At 33.0% G+C, this 18232-nt stretch overlaps 1 protein-coding gene across 1 annotated transcript; it reads left to right on the forward strand.

Moving 5' to 3' along the window:
* Positions 1-9992: 9992 nt before the first annotated feature.
* Positions 9993-11441, forward strand: LOC129003266 (extended synaptotagmin-3-like). The gene has a single exon (XM_054431558.1). It carries the CDS (start codon positions 10032-10034, stop codon positions 11439-11441), a length of 1410 nt encoding a protein of 469 aa, XP_054287533.1. The 5' UTR covers positions 9993-10031.
* Positions 11442-18232: the final 6791 nt, after the last annotated feature.

The following is an 18232-nucleotide window of genomic DNA, read 5'->3' on the forward strand; positions in this document are numbered from 1 at the left end:
GATTAAATAGTTAATAAACACAAATTTTGAAGAAAAAAACGAGAAAAAAGTTTTTGGCCCAGACGGGTTTCGAACCTGGTACCTTCGCCTTGTGAGCCTCTTACCTTACCTCCTGAGCTATCTGCGCTTGTTGATTATGGATGTTTTCAAGTGGTTAAAGAGTAGCCGACAGTTGCAATGGTCGCAATACTTAAAATATTTTTGATACTACAGTATAGGCTATATATGATTCTGTTAATCTGTTTAGACCTCAAGTAGTTGAATTGTTTTTCTGGTAGTTGGAGAGGATACTGGTATTTGAATATAGATTATTTAATCACCATTAGATTAGCACTGTAATAATTGATTGTTATATGATTAAAATTAGTTTTTTGTTGTTTTATTAATTTAAAGTTAGAATTAAATTCACATTTCACACAACTATGATAGAACTCTAGTTTTCCTGAACTCAGTGGTAGTAATATGTCAGTAAAGTAAAGTCAACCCTTGCTAGCCATAGTATTAACAAGACATATTTTCAATCTGGGAAACCTTAAACTTTTAAAATAAATTATAAAACCTCAACATCTTAATGCGTGGGAATCTTATTTTTAGAAAAAAAAAAACAGACCAAAATTATTTGTTAAATAATGAAGACGGCCCAATTATAAATTCGGAATTACTGAAAATAATTACATCAAGAACAACACTGTAACATATCCAAAATTCAAAAGATTAATTTTTCTAATATTATTTTTTATTTTTCCAATATCCTTTAAATCATCTGTTTTAACTTTGTTTAAAATTAATTTATTAAGTAAATATTTACTTTCTGTACTAGTGTAAACACAGCCTGAAGATGGAAACCAAGTTTCTGAAAGCACTAGTGAAAAAAGCAAATTATTATATATTGGCCTTGTTCTTGTTGAACATTTAAATTTAGATATACTGTACATTTCATCAGTAATAGTATTTTTTTTTCTTCAGTTTGTTACTGGGACATTACGGGACATTACAGGATATCCAGTGGATTTTGTACATGTCCCGGGATGTCATGGGACATTCTGGGATATCCTATGGCATTCGTACATATCCCGGGACTTTACAGGATATCCTGAGGTTAACTTACAAATCCCGGGACATTACGGTATATTGTAGGATATCCTGTGGATTTCGTACTCGTCCCGGGATTTTGCGGGATATCCTGAGGATAGCGCACATATCCCGAGACATTCTCAGGACATATGGGACTACTATGGGATGTCCTGGGATAAAGTGTGCTGTCTGGGTAGGTTTGCTGCAACAGGGAGGGTAAAAAAGATTTTTTTTATAAAATGATAATAGTTTAGTAAGAAATCAAAGTATTTTCCAAAATCGATCAAAATATGTTCATAAACAAGCAAACTACAACAGTTGACGTATTCTCCATAAGAATAACATGGGAATTTTAAAATTACAATTTTTTTGAATTTTCTCCGTAACAATTAGGCGCATAATAACGCTTCAATATACTAAATTATTTGTTTTTTTAAGCTCTACAAAATGGTTTGAAAAGAAATTGTGAAATTTTGTGTTTTTAGGGTCAAAAATGGGAAAAGCCTATTTTTACCCCATAAAACCCCCCATAAACACCCGTTCCCATAGTCCGATCATGCTGGTTCGCGAACTCATTCAAGTTTATCCCGCCTTAACCTTCAAACCAAATTTTATCAAAATCGGACAAAAATTACTCAAGTTATCGTGCGGATGGACACACACACACATATATATATAATATATATGTATATATATAATATATATGTATATATATAATATATATATATATGTATATGTATATATGTATATATATATGTATATATATATATGTGTATATATATTTTTATATATCTATATATAGATATATAAAAATTTGAACGAATGGTGTTTTTGGCCTCTGGGGACATCAAAATGAAAAAGTAAATCGGTCCCGGGCTTAGGTCTTACCATGAGACCTACGGTAATAGCTACTTCCCTATAGGGAAAGGGATCATCTCATAACTCCAAGATTTCATAACTCCAAGTGATCATAACTCCAAAGTTTCATAAGTCCAAGAGATCATAACTCCAAATTATATTTAATCCAAAGTTTCAAAACTACAAGTACCCGAAAAGGGATAATTTCATTACTCCAAGAAAAATATAAGTGCAAGTGATCATTACTCCAAAGTTTCATAAGTCCAAGATATCATAACTCCAAAGTTTCATAAGTCCAAGTAAAAATTAAAGCAGAGTGTCATAACTCCAAAAGTTGAGTCGAGTCTCATATCTCCAAGTGGAATGTGTAGTACAGTCAGCGCCACAAGTTCCTGCGCTGTCCGCTCCGTTGTAATACTGTCAGCAGCCTAAAGCATTATATTATATTATTATATTATATTATAATTATATTATAATTATTATTATATTATTATATTATTATATTATATTATTATTATATTATTATCAACATTATATAAAGCATAATATTGATAAACCTAAAGCATTCGGGCCGGTTTTCTCCTTCTCAAAATGCCTCGCTGTACAGGCAACACAGGTCATTTATAGAGGGCCAATTGAGAACGAAAAGTCGTTTTGGGGTAGTGTTAGGGGGCATTTGTAACCTAATAGTTGAGATTGTCCAGGGTCAGGTGCTGACTGTGATGAGTTAAGCCTAATACTCGCCACTGTTCTGTGAGCTGCGGTCGTTATCACGATTACGCCTCCTGTCTATATGTGTTGTTGTCGTCACGTCGGAGGCATATAAAAGAAAGGCAGAGGATACACGTCCGGTAACCGTACGTGGATTAGACGTCCGGCAATTACTGTCATAACCTAACCTAACCAACCAAACTTGCTGATAATGAAAAAATCTAATTAAGGTTAAATTCTTTCTCTATAAAAAAATTATAAATGCCAAAAATTCTAATAAAAGATGTACAGTTAAGAATAAATGGTATTCAATGCAAACTCTTCGACAAAAAGTTAAAGTCATCAATGAGATTCGAACCCTGGACCTCTTGCATATCAGCCGAGCACCTTATCCACTACACCACGACCACCGATGGCTGAACGTTGTATTGTTGTGGTAAAGGCGTTCCAGGCTCCCGCAACCCCATGACGTCATTGCCGTACGCCTTATCCACGTCCGGTTACCGGACGCGTATCCTCTATGTAAAAGAAAAAAAACAACAAATAAACAAATGATAGCTACACAAAACAACGATAAATGTTACAATCGTACTAACACGATCCGTCATAGCTACACAAAACAACGATAAATAAATACACAAATTTAAGATACTGTACAACCATACTAACAAAATCCGTCTTGGAGGTTATGTTTACACAAACTCAAATAGTAAATAAATGTACTCGATGGGTTTCATTGAATTGAAAAATAAATAACAGCAATTAAATTAAACAGCTGACCAAAATGTAAACACTTATGTTCTTCATAAGGATAACATGGGAACTTTCAAAGCCACTGGGGCAGAGCCCAAGGGACTTTTTCAAAAATGTAAAAAGTTTGCAAATCTACGCGACACGTTCTTTCCAATGAGATGTCAATGGATAAAATCGGTTAAGAAATGGCGGAGGAGTTCAACCGACAAAGTTTCATGTAGCGTATTAATTATATAGATTTTCGTAATGAGCGACATTTCCTACCTGTAGGCTAAACGAAACGTGATACGTATATCTATATAATTAATACGTGAACACGAAGTTTGTCGGTTGAACTCCTCCGTCATTTCTTCCGATTTTATCCATTGACGTATCATTGGAAAGAGCGTGTCGCGTAGATTTGCAAACTGGCCTTGAACTGGATTTGAAAAAGTCCCTTGGGCTCTACCCCAGTGGCTTTGAAGGTTCCCATGTTATCTATCTATACTTATTTAATACGCAAGCAGGTTTTTTGTGACAATTACTCCTCCGAAACTACTGTACCGATTGACATGTTTATGGTGTCATTGGAAAGAGCGTAACGTGAAGTTGTGCAGGAAACTTTCTTTTTAGGGAAATAATTAGAGAGTGAGGTCCTGGGGCCCTTTAAAGTTTCGTATTTCTCCATAAGGATAACATGGGAGATAATTTTTATTTACAGAAACATATGTTTGTTACTTGAAAATAGTCAAAGTCTACTACATAATAATTGCTGTGTATTATGACTGTTAATGTATACTACATTTCAATCAATGATTAAGTACCTTAAAGTTTACTCATAATGGATCTGACTACTTTATTTTTAATGCTGGGAATAGTAAAATTCAGTTGAGACTAAGTTACTATGATTTAGAAAACTTTACTATAATAATTTATGTATGTAAAATCACAAATTTTTGACATTCTTAATTCATTAGAAACGAAACAGCTTATCGAGAAATCAAACAAATCATCTACTTCATGTGAATAATCTTTTTACACAAACATTGTTTTTTTACCAATAACTTGATTCTATTTTACTTGTGGGTGTATTTTGAGTTTGCAGTTATGAAAGCGCCAAGCCAAGTAACTGTTATCTAATTTTCTTTATAAACTAACAGTGGTAATGAATTATTACATGAACTTGACAAGTCAGGTAATTAATTGTCAGTATACCAAGGGGAAGAAGAGTGGGTCCTCGAAAACAGTCGAAGGCGGAGACACCCATCTAAAAAATCGAACTGAGTTTTTAAATATAGAGGTCAGTGGATTGCCAAGACACAGATTATACTAATAAAAGGGGACAGTGGTTTTATTGATATTAAAACATCAAAAAGGGCCTCATTAATGGCACAAGGCTTCATGTGATCAGAACGGTTAACAACAATGTTAAGTAGAATGTAAAGTCCTAACTGGGACAAATGGGTAGGGACATATTTTGATTTTGAGGATACAAATTTGCCCGTCTGAAACAAACTTACCTTTTAAAATGGATAGATGCAAATTTCTGTTATCTTTGGCATTTGCAGCACAAGCACTTTAATTAAAGAGCAGCACTCTTCTTAGTCACTCATCATCACCAATTTCAGTCATGAACAACTGTATATATGTTGTTTTAAGTAAGGCTACATCTTTTAATAGGATACGCATATTCATTACGGAAAATTCTGACCAGGGTAATATTCCTGAAGGTAGCTTTAAGACTAAAATCGTAGTATTCATGGAAATGCTTTGTGATAAAAATATATTGTTTAGTGTTTATTTTTAAAAGAGTTTTCTTCAAGCAGCATTTTATGACCCTCAAAATATGCTACATAGGCCTATTGGTTTGATATGATTAAATGTTTTGTTAAATGTGTTTTTTATCTAATAAAAAAATTACTACCCTATAACATACTTGAACACTTATTAATTTACTAAATATAATATGCATAACGCTAGAAAATGGCTGGACTGCTTCCCTTCTAAGGTTTTATTATTACTGTATTTAATTTTCGACGTCAAGTCAATATATATCAAGATAATTGTTATATAAATTTATATGTTTTTGCGGGGCGTTGAGCCGCACAGGTTCACTAGTCCTTATAAAGATCATAATTGTTTAAATTTTGATCAGCTGTATAATTTAATTGCTGTCAATATTTAAACTGCATTTCAAAGAAAAGCGTCCTACAAAAATTAAATCTTTGAAAAATAAATCATTGAAAGAACCCATTTGCAAATTATTGAAACATTAAAAGTCATAGAACGCCCCCTAGTAGAAGAAATAGAGATAATATTTTTTTAAAGAATTAACTATCGTCATTAGCCTGTATAATGAAGAACACCTACAAGATTCAGATTCCTACAAACTATGAACGAGGATGTTAGCCGAAGTGCTACAAATTTTATTAGGAAACATGGACTTAAATTTGTAATCATTGCAGAGGAAAGCCCTCTAAAGCCAAATTAATCTGGTACGTCAATGACATTAACCTATGTTTTCATAAAAGTCAAGCCATTTTAATAATAGCCTATGAAAATATCCAAGAGCCCCTTACCAACATTTTACTGAAGGCTTTTAATTATTATTCATATGCTAAGCGAAACAAAAATCATCTGAACAACAGAAGGTCTTTAACTTTGCATTTCTCAGGTAAATATAATTAACGTTATTGCAACTAAACAAAAAATACACCAATTGAACAAATAAAATTGTGACAGACAATTTGATGAAAAATAAGTACGACAACGAATTTAACACAAACAAAAAACTAACATTTGGATTATGAGTTAAAATTCTGGTGACGCAATAACAACGATAAATATACAGAAAATCAAAACAAATTGAAGACTGGTACACAATCATCACATGTTTGATTTTCAGCGTGGGATGAACATAGATAAGTTCATATTTTATTTGGATTGTGGTCGAGTTTTGACCACTGGACGACATCAATTCTTATATTAAAGTACTTAACTCATTAAGGTACTTCAATAATACCTAACTGATAAATACCTTCTATTTAACTCAAATAAAACAATCTGGTATTAGGTATAGATGTATTTACTCAAAAACCTATTTCTATGATAATTTAGTCACGAAATCCAAATGTTTAGACCTATCTATAGATTATATCCGCTTGTTTGGATCATACAAGTCTAGATAGTATTTTTAAAATTTTAAATATGGTATTTTTTTATCAAACCCATTATACACTACAGACATTTTGCGTACAATTTACTTTGCTAACATACACTCTCATATTTGTTACGGAATAAAGATTTATGAGGGAACAAGTAATTGTAACTATAATCAAATTTTATATTTACAAATGAATGCTACAAGATGAAACCTTAACCTGGATTAATACTGTTTAAATTTGTTCCGAAAATAGGAGATGAAAAATAGTGGAAAAAAAGGCACTACGACTTATTTGCGTTGTGCACCACGAATATTATGTAGAAAAAATTTCGAAATTTCGTACATACAGCTTAAGAAGTTAAGACTAAATATTTTTCATAGTTTAGAAATTTTAAAACGTGAACTAATACTGTATTTCCTTAATATTGTTGTTGGAAGACGGCAATTGCTAAAATACTGTGCGCGTAAACTAATTCATTCACCTCATGGTGGTCATCTAAGTAGATTATTGGACAAACTAAAAGTCTTACGAAAAAATGTTTGGAACAAAAATTGAAGAACATCTTATTATCTATACTTTTCTCGCTGAAAGTTTTCATCTGACCAAAAAATAAAAAAAATCCTCGCTCACTTACTTTTTCATGTTTACATTGAACAACCTTTTCATATTTTCCATTATTAAACATTAATCATCTGCACGAACTAAATTGTATTTATATAGTATTAAACATCAGTTTACGCAGAATTTAAATATGTAAATTTCATCCTCTCACTATTTGTATTACAATTTAGACGAACGTGCAAAGCGACAGGGAACGCACCACTTCGAATAATCTCGCCAACATCGGAAACTCTCTTCCAGCATGTGTGTGTGTAATGGGTGCGTGTGTGTGCGTACGTTATCGCTTCCTGCACAGACTGTACCCATTGTCACTTGGAGTTATGAAACTTGGTGTTATGAACCCTTGGAGTTATGAAACTTGGACTTGTGGTCCTTGCAAATCTGTACGTTTGGAGTTATGAAATTTTGTATTTTAATTTACTTGGTTTTATTTTAACTTGGACTTATGAATCTTGGAGTTATGAACGATTGGAGTTATGAAACTTGGTCTTATGATATTTTGGTTTTAATTTACTTGGACATAATTTTACTTGGAGTTATGAAATGTTGTATTTAAAAGTACTTGGAGTTATGAAAACTTGGAGTTATGAACCTCACCCATATGAGTAATGAATTCCTGGACGCTGTAAGAGGTAAAATTTATCAAAAGAGATTTTAATAGTTTTTTTAAATTTTGGAAGGTTTGGTTCTAGCTTAAGAGAAAGTGGAAGAGAATTGAAAAGTTTTATTCCATTGTACTGTAAGTGTCTTTTGAAAAATGTCGTAGAATGTTTAGGGATTGGTAATGTGTGTGAGTTTCGCAAAGTGTAGTGGTTTTTGACAGAAACGTTAAATTGAGCAAGTTCTTGTTTTACAAATGTTAAGGATTCAAGAATATAAATGGATGGAAATGTAAAAATTTTTGAATGAGCAAAATATTTACGGCATGATTTACGCTTTTGCAAAGAGAAAATAGTCCTCATAGCCATTTTTTGAAGTTTAAACAAAATGTTGGTCTGCTGGCACTCACATCCCCATATAGGAACGGCGTATGCTAAGTGGGGATAAATGAGCCCATAGTATGCAATCAGCAGTACCTCCAGATTTTCATTGTTCTTGAGGCAAAACGAAAATACCAGAGCTAAGTTTCTTTGCAATGTGTTTCATATGGCCATGAAAACTAAGTCTCTCGTCCAAGATCAATCCAAGAAACTTGACATTTGGTGTTGGATGAACTTCGGTTTCGTCTACCCTTCGTCTTAACAGAATACAATAAATAATATAACAATGAATAAAGTTAACAAAGACTATAAATATAACAGTAATAAACATAACAAAAATGTACAATAATGAAAACAAGGATTGTTTGCAACTTTTTGGTTTAAAAAGACAAAGTCTGAAACTAATTGGTTGCAAACAAAGCTAAAGGTCGCAATTTTGTTGTTGTTGCAAACTGCACTAACTGCAGTGTAAACCCACCTTAATAAGGGACTAATATGTTTTATCTATGCTAATATTGTGAAAATTTTCCGTGCAGAATCTGTCGTTTGTTACATATATTTACAGTTGTCTATAACACGATGTTTTGCAATGGAAACTGAATTCACAATTATTTAGAAAACGTCTCTCCGATAATAGAAAAGCCCCGTTATGGTGGGGAGTCGGGAAGTAGCCGCAATCTTGAATTTTTTTTTAGTTTTTCCTAAATATCTCGAAAAATTACCAACTTTTTGTATACTATATTAAATTAGGAAATTAAAGAAGATAAAATGACCTACAAGAAAAGTACATGATATAACTATTTTGGTTCAACTATATACAAGATATAGGTAATACATTAAGGACTAGTAGGATATCTTATTAATGTACCCCTTCAATTAGGAATAAATGTAAATTTGTACGTAAAATAAATGCTAAACGTGGCAAAGCCTATCCACCTAAGGTCAATATAACCGATATTCATGAAATTTTGACAAAATTCCCATCAATTTGACACCTTAATCATCAAAATTGGTCCAAGATTAAGGCGAGGATAATCACATAAAAAAGTGTTAATTTAATAAACTAGCTTAAAATAATGCGGTTATTGTTAGCTATCTAACAAAATTAATTTTTATTTTTTTTATATTGTATACAAAATGTTTATGGTTTTCTAGATATTTAGGAAAACCTAAAAATGTCACTTAAATCCAAGATGGTGGCCATTTCCCAACCCCCTACCCTCGGGGCTTTTTGGTATGTTAAAACACCTAGGACGACATTTTAAATCAATTTTCAGAACTATAAGATTTTTCATTTTTTAAGGTATTAAATGACTGGGCAACTGATGCTATACAGAGAATAGATATTTCTTGTTAAAGAAAACATCTTAGGGAAAATCCAATCAGAAAAGTGGAAATTCACTTATTCTGTAGGTTTGCTGCAGATGTGGTTTTTAACACTCTGAGCAGATTTTTGGGTGAATTTAGTCAGGTGGAGATGTATGAGTGTGCATTCACAAGTCAAATAAAACCCATGTGTTATGGTTCCTCGATAATTATGAAAATAAACATTGTGTTGGGTTAATTATTTCAATCAATTTAATTAGTGTTTATAATTACTATAACAACATAATCATTCAATAATTATTATCTGACTCCTTCATGGTACATTTACATCATGGAAGAAATTAAGATCAGTTTTAAAAAGAAGAGGAGTGCATTTGATATATTTTCGTCGTTAGCATCCAAAACTATTTTGTCGGGAATGGTGTTTTATACAGGCTATTTTGACGTAACTCCTATTTGGATTTGTAGTATTCTAATCGGACTAGCGTACAGAAATCATAAGAGATTAGAAAGCGTGTTTAACCAACAAGTGTCTACTGGCATCTTTTACAAAACGGGGAGGAAAATGGTACTAATCAATACAAATCCTTTTCCAAAGAGTGTGAATTTTCCAGAGGAGGGAAACTGTGAGTTTTTGAACAAGATCACCCAAAATATGTGGTCTAAAATGTCTAAGTATACAGAAAATCTGTTGAAACAAATTATAGAACCAAAAATAAACGAATCTTTGAAAAAATACAAAAATGGTCCTGAATTCAAGTTTCACACAATAAGGCTAGGCTCAATATGTCCACGTTTATACGGATTAAATGTTAAGAAAAAGTGTTCAAGACAAATGGAGTACATCATATTCGATGTAATGGTATTTTATGCTGGAGACACTGAACTTTATTATTACCTCATGTCTCTTGGTGGAGGCGTACAACACTTGGAATTCAGTGGCCATATTAGGATTGTCTTAACAGTTATGAAACTACCGATTCCAATCATAAAAGGGGCAGAGATTTTCTTAGTACACAAACCAAAATTCGACTATGACTTCACTGGTGCAATGGATATCCTAAGTGTGCCTGGTGTAAGTGGAATGTTAAGAAGAACAATAGATGATCAATTGAGCTTAAACGTTGTTCTTCCAAATAAAATTACAGTTGGAACAATTGATATTGTAGATTCGATCTGTTGTAAGTGCTTGGATCCTGAAGGTCTTCTTCGTTTAAAAATTATTAAAGCCAGTGGACTAGGAGACAGTGGTTCGGGTGTATTTAGCTCTGGATTCACTGAAACTTACGTTACCGTTACGTTTGGGCCTCAAACATTTACATCTCAAACAGTCAACAGCTTTCTCGATCCAGAATGGAACTTTTGTGCCAACCTAATGGTAGATTATTTGTCATTTGATGATAAAATTACAATTGTCGTTAGTGGAAAAAATGGTAGTATAATTCTTGGGAAAGTAACATTGGATCTAAATTTGACTGTAGAAAAAAAACATTTATGTTCTTGGGTTCAGTTGGAAGACAGTACTTCCGGGATGATCTATTTAGAAATATTCTACTACAACCTTACTTGCGAATACCAAGATGAGCAACAGATGGAACAGCCATGTGTACTAGTCGTATTCATACGTGCTGCCTTTAACTTGGAAATTCCCAACAGTAGTGGAAACCCCGATTCCGCTGTGTATTTAAGTATCGACAATGATACCAAGTCTTCTAAATCAGTGTCATCAAAGAATCCAATTTTCAACGAAGAGCACATATTCATAATTGAAAATAAGGCTAAAGACAAAACTCTAAAACTGAAGTTAGTGGACCAAAAGAGTAATTATTATCTAGGGAATGCTAACATACCTTTAAAACGAGTATTTGAAGCGGAATTTTTAGAAGTAATTGATCTTATGTGTCCTCTCATAGGAGCTGCAACAGAATCCTCACTTCAGTTATCCATCCGAGTTAGAATAGCAACAGTAACGTAATAATATGTTACAATTAGATTTGAATTTATGATTAAAAAGTTGGTTATTGCAAAAAGATTTGTATATAGATTATAAAGTTGAAACTGATAACAACAAACAGCACACACAGTACACTTGATTGTTCATTAAACAATTTTTGTAATTGTTCTCACATTTCTACGCACACTTCAAGAAACTAGACTGCTCTAGAGCTTCTATGATTTATTTACCAACCCAAAATCGCCGCCCATTTAATGATAAAAAAAACGCAGAACCTGAAATGTTGAAATTGGTCAACAACTGTATTGAAACACTATTTACTTTTATTTATGATATTTTATTTGGCACTTTTTAAGATCAAGCCTTTCTTCAAGGTTTCAGAGCAATGTGTGTGTGTGTCTCCTATACTCTGAAACAAACGCGTGTACGGACAAACTTTTATTTTCGTCAGAGGATTTGTATTTTTTTTTTGCACATTATGGGGTATTTGGCCACGAGAAATCGATTGGAGCTGGTTACTAGGCTAGGAAAATCCAGTTTCCGCCCTACAGCCATTGAAAGTGCCCAAGTTATCGCAAAATACATTTTTTTGGCTGCAGTTAATAAAAATACCCCCGCTACAGCAAACCTGCCGACTAAGCGAATTTCCATTAGCCTGGATTGATTTTCTATTAATCTATTAAATTAACATTTATGTTTAGCGAGTACCTAGGTTAGCTGCTACAGGGAACCTAATGAAGTGGGTTTTTTATTAAAATATCAATAGCTCAGTATGAAATAAATAAATACACCAAGTTTGATCAAAATATATACATAAACAAGCCAACTACAACATTCTACAATATTCCCCATAAGAATAACATTCGAATTTTAAATTAACAATTTTTTTGAATTTTCTCCGTAACCTATCACCTAACAAAACACTTTGATACTAAATTACACTGTGTCCAACTTAGTTTATGATATTTTCCTTGCTTTAATTTAATCAGCGGTGTAGCAAAACACAAACGCTAAATTTATCGTAATATAATTAAGTTAATGGTATTGGATGTGTTAAGATAAAAAATTAGAGTAATAACCAACATCGGGGCACTCAATGGTAACCCATACATGAAACGCCTAGTAAAATATCTTTAGATTTTATAATAGAATACATGTAGGTAAACCGAAATGCTAAAAATCATAATTGCTGCAGTATCGAAAGTCAATGATATAAAAAAGAGAAGTAGTAGCTAGTAGCTACCTTTGAATGAAAAAATGTGTTAGTAATAACAAAATATCATTACTTAAATGTATACCGGAAAAATCAAATAATAGTGTAAAATTAGTTCTCTTGGATTTTAAACAATATGTACATTCATTTAGTTTAGATAACAGATATGTATTTTCAATCCTAGTCAAAACATAATTGAGTTTTTAGTTGTTAGTTGTATTTTTATCAACTAACAAAATGTAAAAATATTTTAAAACATCTAAACCTTATAGTTTCCCTGCTGTTAAAATTAAAAGGCTGTTAAAAGGCCTACCGTTTTGAGTATTTTATAGCCTTAAATGTTCTTTTTTATGTCCGTGTACGTGTTTGTGTTTTGTTGATTTATTTACTATCTATTAACGACCTTCGAATGAAGCGAGAAGACATCTTAACTGCCTGAAGATGACTCCAATGTGAGCTGAAACCGGTAGCAACTCAGCTACAAACAAGATCGCATAAATGCAGGTATTTTACACCAATTTATAGTTTGTTTTTTTTCTTTACTACAGTGCTTTATGTTGTGCGATTAGTTTTCCTTATTTACTTTATATGTACGTTTATGAACGAAATAAATGTTTAAGACAGCTTATCGTTTGAAAATTGAATCGTATGGGTACATTATTTCCATAAATGCATCAGCGCCTCATATCATTCGTACTAGGTAGTCTTATAAGTTAGCCTAGCCTTATAAGAAAGATATTTGTCAAACTAATAGTTTCAATTTAGTTATGTTCCTGAAACCAAAGGTGAATGTGTCAGAGCATATTTTAAGGGATTTAAGCCCATTCGGTGAAGTAGTTTTTACGATATTGAGTAACACACATTCAGACAGACACCATTCAAGTCGTACTAGATATATCGACGTTATATTATGTTATTATGATATATATAATATTATATGGTATATATTTTCCCTACTTTGGGAAATTGGTGGATACCTATACTATTTCTAAATTTCTTTGAAAATAAACTCCAGAGTTTGGAGAATAGCTGAGATATTAGTCACAATGATAATATGTCAAAATACAACGTCAACAATTTTACAAGTGGTGTGTGGAATGCGAACGACGACGGCCAGGGCTCGAATTTTGATTAGGACTTTGCCAATGCATTTCTGTAAATCTGGCTAAATAAATTGCTTATGACCTAGGACACATACTTAAGACATGCGTGTACAATTAATAAAAGCCTCACCCCAATGATGACTTATAAAGGCGAAAGATTGTGTGCGTGGAACTCAATCACGACCACCGTGGTCTGGAATTTTGCATGATTATATAGCTCAGTCCTATTCTTATCTTAAAAATCCTTTTGGGCTCCACCCCAATGGATCTTGCAATGGTTATTGATTTTAGAAATAATCAAACCATCTTGACTGCTGTTCAACTAAACAAATCAGTTGGGTTCTATAATATGTTTTATCTATAGGTTCTATGATGTTCAATAGCTTAAAAAATTTACAAGGTTTAATAACCGAGTACAGAACTAGGTTGGCGTATAAGCATAAAATGTGTATTGCAGTTATACTAGTGCTTTTCATTTGTAATGGGATTTGTAGTTTTAGGAAATTTGGTTTACTATAATTTACGGTACCTATGCTATAGTATAGCACATCTACCACAGCCATAATGTTCTACCACTGTCCCATAACAACTAGGGGTGTGGTCTCAGGTCCGCCAATTGAGCGGAGTGAATAAAATAGTTAACAAATTCTTTTATAATTAAATGTATAATTAAATTTACAATTTCAAACTTGTAATGTATAATTAAATTCTTATTCTTATTCTTAGTAACATTTAAATTTAAAAATATACTACAACATAAACACTTTTAAACAACTTTTAATTATCAATACAATACAGTACTTCGTCGTAGCACCTAACGTCCATTTACTGTTTGTAACTCTCCCCTTCCTATCAAAAATGGCTCATAGTTAGCAATTCCTTGATAGTTCTTGTTCTTACTCGCGACAGCAATAAAGTAATCCGAGTAGAAATTTTGATTTTCCCAGTTCGACCACTTGAGTGCATCCTTGACTGAGGCTGAGATGTACCGAAATTGCACAGGTAAGCTTAGTGGGGTAGTGGGGACTGCCTATGTGGACATTTTCTCCATTCAATTTTAAAGGAAGCAGAATTATAAAGAAAAGGTAACAGGACATCAGTAGGAAATAATTCCAAAGTGACGACATTTTTTAAGTAAAGAGGTGTTGTTATTTGCACTACTAAGGCCGGTAGTCATCTGATGTCGCGTTAGCAGCAGTCATGCTGTTCATGGTAGTAGGACACGGTACAGGTAGGCTACATTAGCTTGTTCTTATTATACACCATAATAAAATGATTTGTTTACAATAATACGTATATTATTTTTGCATTTGTTTCTCTTTTTAACATTACAGCTCATAAATCTTGAGACAAAATAAATGGAACATTCATGAAATATTTTTTGACATACTTCTTACGCACATCATATAATAACATGTGTAGATTAGATATGTATATTTTTTGGTTGCGTTAAAAACAAATTTGTATGCCAATATAGTGCAGGTTCTGATTTTTAAGAAGTTAGCAGTCAATTAACCAAGCTGCATTAACTACAAGCATAGATAAAACGTACTCCTCAAGTACATACTTTTACATTTACATACTTGTGGAGTATGATTTACCTATGGTACAAGTCTTTTGATAAAAAAAAAAAACATGCGTAAATGTACAACGAAAAGGACCTTAAAATCAGCAAGAGTTGGGAAACATTATATAAGCTGATATAAGCTCCTCACCCCCACCCTTCTTGCACCAACCAATCGCGGCACTCGCTCCGCCCATTTTACCCCTTCCATTGTTGCGTAGTGCTTTTATAAGCCATGCTTACATCATTTGCAGTCAGATACGTTCTGTGCCTTAGTTTGTGATTATCTCTGGTGTCACAGCAGTTTGGTTAATTCGTAAATAACAGAATGGACAATCCTACGTTTCTTGGGGCTGATCTTCTAGGTGACACAACCATGCTGAACTTCAGCCTGCTTCATGCAGATTCTAGACCTCACTTCTGCGGTGAGTTTGATTTGATATACTTATTATTTCGTATTAACATATTCCCTCTACCGCTTATACTGGTTGATTATGTACGGTGAATAAATCTTTATACTATTAACATATACCGTGATTTTATATCAAGAATTGTAACAGAGTAAATTTCTCATATTATTCTAATATGAGTGGTCGGCCTAATTTTTTAAATTTTAACATATCGCATTGTTTTTGACATTTTAATCAGTAAAAGAACAGTAATTTCCATTTTTATTCTAAGCTAGCAGAGTACCCATCCTTCGTACGGGCCAACCCCATACGAAGGACGGGTACTCTGCTAGTTTAGAATATAGTTTAGGTATAATTAAAATGCTTATTGCAGTTATACTTGGCTTTCAGTTTGCAATGGGAGAGAACACAGTTTAAGAAAATTTGGTTCTTTTAATTTACGGTATGCTATGGTATAGCACATCTACCATAGCCATAATAACAGTAATTTCAATTTTCATTCTAAACTAGCAGAGTCCTACCCGTCCTTCGCACGGGCCAACCTCATACGAAGGACGGGTACTCTGCTAGTTTAGAATATAGTTTAGGTATAATTAAAATGCTTATTGCAGTTATTCTTGGCTTTCAGTTTGCAATGGGAGAGAACACGGCTTAAGAAAATTTGGTTCTTTTAATTTACGGTATGCCATGGTATAGCACATCTACCATAGCCATTAGCCATAATGTTCTTCCACTGCACATAAACAATAGAAAAAAACAAATTCTCATTGAATATCACAGCTTTTTGTTGCTAGTTAGTTCAAACTAGCTGTTGTCATAAATGCACCCTGTTGGTAAACCTTAAACTTTTTTAGCGCTATTTAATATCATAGAAATACTTATAGTTGAAGCAGCTGACAAAATTTTGTATTTCCTTTTATAGTACAGGTAAAATAATAAACGTAAAAACAAAATTATTCCGGAATTACCCCCTCGGAATAAAAAAGGACCCGAAAAGGGCCTTAGGACACCAACATTTTGGGGACTCATCGGATCTTCATTTTGTCATATTGTTAGTAACTCACAGGTAAAATTTCACGAATGTACAAATTTTGTTGTTTATAAAACCCTATTTTACCTGTACTAATTATTAATTATGAATACCTCTAAGGTTAACATGGGAAACTACAGATCCACTGGGGTGGAGCCCGAAAGGATTTTTAAGATAAGAATGTGTCTATATTTTAATCGGAAATGTGAGCTTTCATCACACCAAATGTCAGTACAATCCCGCCAGTATTTTTCGCGTTTCCTTGTCACAAACATCCATCCTTCCAAACTTTATCACTTATTGTATAATATTAGTAGGATTTCCATTAAACTTAGTCTTGTTTAATGTTAATTTATTTTAAATGTGGCAGCAAAACATTTGGTGTTTTTATCGAAACCCTGTGTTACAAGACACTAGTGATTTATTTAAAATATCGCGATTGAATAAAAGTGACGATTTCAATTTATAAATACTTTATGTCTGAATCACATTCGATAAATCCAGTGGGAATTAGTGTAGGAATGTAGGATGCTATGACGAGAATATTTTGGAACACGTCACTAGGAATGCAGAGGTGTGAAATGACTGAAATGAGTGAAACGTTTATAATAATTTATAATTATTTTGTAATATACCCTTTTACTAACATGTTAATAGACAGTGTTGTTAACGAATTCCCTATATAGGGAATCAACTAACTACCGTAAGTCTCATGCAGGGCTACAGATATACATATCTGTAGCCCTGAGTCTCATGGCTTAACAACTAACTATCATGGCTTAACGATACCTGATCCCGGGGTCGATTTACTTTTTCGTTTTGATGCCCAGAGGCCAAAAACGCCATCCATTCAAGTTTATAATTTATATTTTATACGTGGACTAACACGTGTGTGTCCGTAAGCACCACAATCCGATTTTGTTGAAATTGTGTACAAACTTATATAGCCTACGATTATTTGAAGTACGCAAACCACTATGAATGAACGGGATTTTATATAGGTTAAAAATGGGTATTCCCGATTTCCACACTCAAAATGAAATGTTACAATTTTATTTTTCTTCGGACTTTGGAGTGTTACTAGATGTAGATGGTTTTGTAATAGATTTTGGATTTATGAGGCTTAAAATATGTATATAAAATTAAAATATACATCTTCTTCCAACTTTATACTTAATACAATAAGGGGTTTCTCCGTTACAGCGTTACAGCCCTTTTCCAACCACAGAGCCGTCGTCCTTGATTTTTATAGGATAGAGGTGTCATTTTAAAGCTTACGATCTAGCGGAATGACGAATGGAGACTGAAAAAATTTAGGGATTTACCCCCCTTTTGATTTATTTATACACTCATCTCCATTCATACATGGCTTAAAATACCTACGTTGCATATGGTCACCATTTCAATGAAAAGTATTAAAGTAAAGTATTAATTTGCTTTCACAGATCCAGTGATGGGAGCGAACTTTCTTCTTTGGTTTAGTTGTTAATTG

Source organism: Macrosteles quadrilineatus, unplaced genomic scaffold (assembly GCF_028750875.1).
Source record: "Macrosteles quadrilineatus isolate MER2022 unplaced genomic scaffold, UCM_ALF_1.0 Scaffold_9__3_contigs__length_116548681, whole genome shotgun sequence".
In the NCBI taxonomy this organism is placed as follows: domain Eukaryota; kingdom Metazoa; phylum Arthropoda; class Insecta; order Hemiptera; family Cicadellidae; genus Macrosteles; species Macrosteles quadrilineatus.